The 7,203-nt window shown below is 44.4% G+C and overlaps 1 protein-coding gene across 1 annotated transcript in view; it reads right to left on the reverse strand.

Annotated features, from left to right (window-relative positions):
* MARC2 (mitochondrial amidoxime reducing component 2) overlaps positions 1–7,203 on the reverse strand; it is a gene marked incomplete at its 5' end in the record, with an annotated part of 43,165 nt that overhangs the window by 7,118 nt on the left and 28,844 nt on the right. The window contains 3 exons of the mRNA XM_010853299.1: positions 2,650–2,788; positions 3,884–3,955; positions 4,044–4,105. Coding sequence (XP_010851601.1) covers positions 2,662–2,788; positions 3,884–3,955; positions 4,044–4,105 — 261 coding nt within the window. The remainder of the gene's footprint in view (positions 1–2,649; positions 2,789–3,883; positions 3,956–4,043; positions 4,106–7,203) is intronic.

Genomic DNA, 7,203 nt, shown 5'->3' on the forward strand with positions numbered 1-7,203 from the left:
AAGGACTGATGTTGAAGCTGAAACTCCAATACTTTGGCCACCTGATACAAAGAACTGACTCATTGGAAAAGACCCTGATGCTGGCAAAGACTGAGGCAGGAGGAGAAGGGGAAGACAGAGGATGAGATGGTTGGATGGCATCACCAACTTGATGGGCATGAGTTTGAGCAAAGTCCAGGTGTTTGTGATGGACAGGGAAGCCTAGTGTGCTGCAGTCCATGGGGTGGCAAATAGTTGGACATGACTGAGTGACTGAACTGAATACAGTGGACCCCTATTTGCTAAGGTACCCCTGAGACCACTGGTTTCTTCAAATGCAGACAACATGTGAAAGATGTTGGCTCAGGCATCAATCCGGGTCCAGTTAATGGTGGCCTGACCAGCAGGGATACATAATCAGGTCAAGTTAGATGACTCAGGCTTGAGTCCACTTTCCCCAGATGCTTTTAGAAATGGTAGGTACTTGGGAATTTCACAAGATTTTCTGTAGTATTTACTGTACTTGATTGAATCCAAGATGCATCAATCCTAGGATAACACCATTATTTTGTGCACATTAAGGTTTTTCTAAAAGACATCTTGAGGGACTTCTCTAGCTGTCCAGTGGCTAAGACTCCAAGCACTCAATGCAGGGGGCCCAGGTTCGATCCCTGGTTAGGGAATTAGATCCTATGAGACTTGGATTATAAAGAAAGATGAGTGCCGAAGAATTGATGCTTTTGAACTGTGGTGTTGGAGAAGACTCTTGAGAGTCCCTTGGACTGCAAGGAGACCCAACCAGTCCATCCTAAAGGAAATCAGTCCTGGGTGTTCATTGGAAGGACTGATGTTGAAGCTGAAACTCCAGTACTTTGGCCACCTGATGTGAAGAGCTGACTCATTTGAAAAGACACTGATGCTGGGAAAGATTGAGGGCAGGAGGAGAAGGGGAAGACAGAGGATGAGATGGTTGGATGGCATCTCCGACTCAATGGACATGGGTTTGGGTGAACTTTGGGAGTTGGTGATGGACATGGAGGCCTGGGGTGCTACAGTCCATGGGGTCACAAAGAGTCAGACAAGACTGAGCGACTGAACTGAACCAAACTGATATCATAACTAAGAGTTTGATGCTGCAACAAAGATCGAAGATGTCTCATGCCACAACTAAGACCCAGCACAATCAAACACAATTTTTTTATTAAAAAAAAAAAGACTTTAAAATGTTATAAGAGGTTTTATGATCTCAGAGGTTTTAAATGTGGGGAAAACAGGCATTGTAGAACTGAAGAAATATGTAACATGTATGTATAATATCATATGAAAGATGCAATATGGTTATGTACATGCCTGACCATCACCAGTAGAAGTTTCTTTTTTGTCCAGCCTCTAGCATCTTTACATTCACTATGGCATCTGACACTGGGCCTTACATGGAAGACTTGTTGCAGTGATGACAAGAAAGATCATAGCTCTTATTTATGGATCACTTTTCAGGCAATGCTGCAACTTCATACGAATTACTCTCAAAATAACCTTTATTGGTTGTTTTTGCGACTACTACTATTATTCCCACTTTGCAGATAAGGGCACTGAGGCTAAGAGGCATTAAACAACTCAGCCAAGGTGGGAAAGGGGGCTGCTAGGGTTACACATCCAAATCTACTTAAGGCTCAGTCCAGATGGTCTTGCCATGGGTCCTGAAGGATGGGCAGGCCAGAAGGTGAGAAAGCCAGGCCAGGATAAGAAAGAAAGCTACTCAAGAGTTTTGGAGATGAAGTGACTTTAAAATCTGGGTTCTGGATATTGTGAGGAGAGTTACTTATAAACTTCAATTTGAAGTCTTCTGACTGACTTCCCCATTCCTATAATTTAGGGGGTAGGCATTTTGCTCCAGGAGTCTGAATTTTATTTGACCTGATGAACTCAAGGTTAGAACATCATTTTATTCCATGAGATTCAGAATCCAGGCACCCTGCCCTGTTGCACTGACTTTTTTCAAACTTTATATCATATTTTTAAACTACATTTGATAAAAACCATTTGATTAAACACATTTTCCCCAAGTTGACTTTGAATAGTCCATGTATTTCCCCTTCACTTTTCTATCAGAGACAGAAAAAACAAATATAAAATTCTGGAGAATCGTTCACTTACTTATTCCTTCATGATATTCCCCAAAAAACCAGGACCCAAACCTGTCTTTCTGCCGGGGCTCCTGCATCCACATTGTATAACTGGCTGGGGAAGTGGGAGGGAGGAGGAACACTGATTGCTGAAGGGAATAAAAATAAAGGTCAGGGGCCCCCCTGGTGGTCCAGTGGTTAAGACTCCACACTCCCAGTACAGGGGGTGGGGGTTCAATCCCTGGTCAGGGAACTAGATCCCACATGCCGCAATGAAAGATCCTGCAGGCTGCAACAGAGATCAAAGAAGATCCTGCTTGCTGCAACTAAGATCTGGCACAGCCAGATAAATAAATAAATATTTTTAAAAAGAAAAGTTGTTCAAAACAAATAAATAAAGGGCATTTTCCAGCTCCAAATACAAGAACAGAAACTGCTCATTCTCCCAGGAGTTACAGCAGCAGAACAGAAAAACATCTCCATATAAGAAAATGTGGCCCTGGCTTCAAGGCACTGCACTCCTGAAGCAAAGACTGCCCTTTACCTGGTGGTTCCGTCACTGCACCATCTGGTACACGGGGTCACCAACTTTCAGGCTTCCAATTTTTTCCACCGAGTAATAGATTCCAAACAGTGGGGACGACTTGTAAATTGACTTCTCAGAAGGATCACACAGGCGGTAACTGAAAGAAGCAAAAATTCACCCTCAGGCACAAGAAGGGACTAATCTAGGCGCTCTCAACGGAATTCAGCTTCCATGCTCAGCTTCTCTATAAATAACGAGCAAACCTTTTCTAAAATGTGGACAGAGAAATCTGGGTAAGTCAAACGGCAAATAAATCTGGTTTTTCTAGAATATCCTGAGAGTCTAAACAATTTTTCTACGGCTTCAGTTTGAAGTCCCAATGAAAAACTTGTATGTGTCACTTAAAATACTTTGCATGCATACCTTCAGCTTCACACACATGGGAAATCAGCGCTCATACAATCTCACAGAGGACCTGCCCTGAACTCCAGGCTTTCTGCCCCTCCACGGTTATAAGTCCAAGCCTGGGATCTTTGAAAAAACTGAAGACAGAGGCAGGTGGAATGGGCTGTCACTGAGGTTAATTTTTTTAAAGGCTTGTCTAAAGAAAAAATAATCAGTTCACTGGGTCTTAAAAATAAAAAACAAAATAGAATTGCCAATCTGAAGGCTTTAAGAAGTAATCTCCTCTGGAACTTAAATCCATTAGAAACACACAAAAAACAGAGGAAAGGGAAACAGAATAGAATACAACTTCCAGAAAAAGTTAATTTAAGTTTAAAAATACATTCTATATTGAGAACAAAAGTCGGCCAAAACTCTGTAAGTAACAAAACAACCTAACACAAAAGAAGCTCTTGAATAAACAAACTCAGATAACTCATTTCATTCCCCTTTTCAACTATTTCGTTATACAACTCAATTATTCTCATCCTCCTGCTACTGATTCTAAAAAATAAATGAGAGTTGCAAACAAGGTCTTAATTTGGAAATAGATGTGTAAAGGTTATTAAAAACTGAAGTCAGAGAGATGGAAATTTCAAAATGTGGAATCATGCAATTGAAAATTTGTCCAAAACTCTATAAGAGTCATGTAGAAAAAAAAAAAAAAGAGGCAACAAATACTCACTGACATTAATAACAGACACAAAGAACCAGAAGGCACGAAGGTGCCCAGACAGAGCACCTGTAGCCACAAGTACTTTGAGGCTGGGGATAATATAAAAATACACCAGACACATAGACGTTCTACCTCTTCAGGGTTTCGAGTGGCTCCTTCCTGTCAATCACTCCAGTATCTGGGTCCACCGTGGTCATAATGCACCTGTCACACAATAATGAAGGGTCAGGGCACAGTTAAGAACCAGCGACCCTGCCAGGCACCAGAGGTCCAGGCTCACAAGAATCCTTACCTGGGGCAAGCCAAAATCTTTTTCATTTCTACATTGCCAATGAGAAGTTCATCCCAAGTGTCCTAGGAGAAAAGGAGATGGTATCTTTTAAATTAAGGCTCCATCCAGCCTTATTCCAGTTTATTCTTCGGCTGGTCCTATGTAGCTGAAGAACAGAGTACAAGAGGATGCCGCAAAGTACCCCAGAAAGGACTCAAAGGAAGGAGGGTGTGGGATGCAGAGTTGTTTTTTTTTTTTTTGGCTGCATCATGCAGCACCTAAAATCTTAGTTCCCCAACCAGGGATCAAGCCCTCGCCCCCTGTCCTAGAAGCATGGGTTGTTAAGCACTGGATGGACAAGGAAGTTCCAGGACGCAGTTCTTGATGGGGCCTCAGAAGCCTTCCTCTGTCAGCACAACAAAATACATCTCCAGGGGCTAGTTTGCCATGAGAACCCTCAAGCAACTCCAGGTAAAGTTAATGATGTATAATGAGAAGTGGAAAGCTTACATGACTGCCCACTCTTTCCTTTTGCTAAGCTGCAATGGAAGCCAAGTTACAATCTGATGCTTCTTTGATGAGTGGGACATGGCCCAAGAGAAGTTGGTTCTAAGATGCACCCATTCAGCACTGCCGTTGGTCCTGACCAGCCTCAGCCAACCGCCCTGCCTTGTTTTCCCAATCTTAAACCGTGGTAGATCCGGCCGATGTCTGCCTTGGGATTTTCTTCAAACCTCATGACTGGGGGAGGAATTAATATGGTCCCAATTTTACGCAAAGATACAGAGGCAGAGAAAGTTTACAAAATATTTTCAGGGTCACAGCAGCTAGGTTTGAAAACTTTTCTGATTCTGAAGGAGGGCTTTTAACCACCCAGCTTTTAACTATCCCCATGTCTATACCACCTGGTATAGGTCTGTCTAGTCAAAACTGTGGTTTTTCCAGTGGACGTGTGTGGATGTGAGAGTTGAACTATAAAGAAAGCTGAGCGCCAAAAAATTGATGCTTTTGAACTGTGGTGTTGGAGAAGACTCTTGAGAGTCCCTTGGACTGCAAGGAGATCCAACCAGTCCATCCTAAAGGAAATCAGTCCTGAATATTCATCGGAAGGACTGATGCTGAAGGTGAAACTCCAATACTTTGGCCACTCGATGCAAAGAACTGACTAATTGGAAAAGACCCTGATGCTGGGAAAGATTGAAGGCCAGAGGAGAAGGGGATGACAGAGGATGAGATGGTTGGGTGGCATCACCGGCTCAGTGGACATGAGTTTGAGTAAACTCTGGGAGTTGGTGATGGACAGGGAAGCCTGGGGTGCTGCAGTCCATGGGGTCGCGAAGAGTTTAACACAACTGAGTGACCTAACTGAACTGAAGATTCACACTGAGTGGAATGATTATGACAGGAGTCAGCTTGTGTTTCTTTTTTTCTTTTGCATGTCTAATTTTTTTGGCCGTTCATATTTGGGAGTTGGTGATGGACAGGGAGGCCTGGCATGCTGCAGTCCATGGGATCACAAAGAGTTGGACACAACTGACTGACTGAACTGAACTGATACCACCTGGAGTAGAAAATGGTTAGCCACTCCAGTATTCCTGCATGGAGAATTTTCCATGGACAGAGAAGCCTGGTGGACTACAGATCACAGGATTGCAGAATCAGACACAACAACTGGGCACGCACATACATCTATATACCTACCTATCTGTACACACTTACACAAGTATACATACACACATATAAACACATAAATATGGAGGTTGTATTAATTACAGTATATATACATATACGAAAGTGAAAATCACTCAGTCGTGTCTGACTCTTTGCAAGCCCATGGACTATACACAGTCCATGGAATTCTCCAGGCCAGAATACTAGATATGTAGCTTTTCCCTTCTCCAGGGGATCTTCCCAACCCAGGGATCGAACCCAGGTTTCCCGAATTGCAGGCGGATTCTTTACCAGCTGAGCCACAAGGTAAGCCCATAAACAAACATATATATACACATACATATATGCATTCACATACACACACACACACACACACACACACACACACACACATATATATATGAGCAGAATATGTTACAGGCCTTTCTTGCTAACAGGAAAGCCATCTGTAAAGCCTGAATTTCACAAGCCAATCCTTTGTCAAGGCCCCAAGGTAGACATGGGGGCATCAAGGGATAGGGCCTCACTCTAGGCTCCCTACACCAAGAGTGTCTATAACTAGATGTGTTAGGGGAAGCATACTGACTGAAGTCGCCCACCCTGGCCAGGCACCATAGTAATCATTTGCATGAGTTGTTTTATGACAGGAGGTCCTGGTAAGGAACACAAAACTAATAAGCCACTACCAACCGGAAGAGTTCAAGAAAGGTCAAAAGGAGACACCGCATGTCCGACCACCTCCCAGAATCCTCCTCTCTGGCATCCATCTTGGCTGAACAAGGCGTGCACCACCAGGAAGGACTCTGAGTCAGAATGATTGGCTAAAGACAACCCAGAAACTAATCCCGTCACCATAAAACCCAGACTGTGAGCCATGTGCAATGTGCCTTAAAAATTTGTTTCCTGATCTCATACCAAGTGAGCTTTTGGAGATCATGGGTCTGAGGATTTGGTGAGAAATCCAGCCTCCAAGTGAGGCAGTGGGGCATCCAGTCCTCTCAGCTGGTGGCTCACTGCCCTGGAGACAGGAGAGGAGACCAGTCTGCCCCTGCAGGAGGCAGGGCAGAGGGGGGAAGGGGGCCTCGCAGGTAACGTCCCCCCTCCCCTGCTGATGGCCAGGCTGTGATCACACTAGGGACCTCTTTCAGGGAACACTAGACCACCCCTTCCCCACCCCGGGCCTACTGGGGAGACTTAGCAAATGCACAAAGAAGTCCAGTGCCCACTGGGTCTTCCCAACTGGGAAATCTCTGCGGGGTATGACTGAGGTGAGGGGGCTTCTGTGGATGCCTGGGGTTCCCAACTGTCATTTATGAAACTCTGTGATGTAAGAAATGAAGTGTTTCCTGCCATATCAAAGAACAAGGATGTCACAGCCACCAGCCCTCCAAATGTGAATTCCTGAGCCCAGAGGCGCCCAGGAGAAACAATACCTGCCACCAGGCAGTCATCAGCCACTCCCTCGCTCAGCATTCAGCAGCTGGGAAGAGCAGGAGGTGGGGCAAGGGGG

This window comes from Bison bison, unplaced genomic scaffold, assembly GCF_000754665.1.
Source record: "Bison bison bison isolate TAMUID 2011002044 unplaced genomic scaffold, Bison_UMD1.0 scf7180017864325, whole genome shotgun sequence".
NCBI lineage: Eukaryota > Metazoa > Chordata > Mammalia > Artiodactyla > Bovidae > Bison > Bison bison.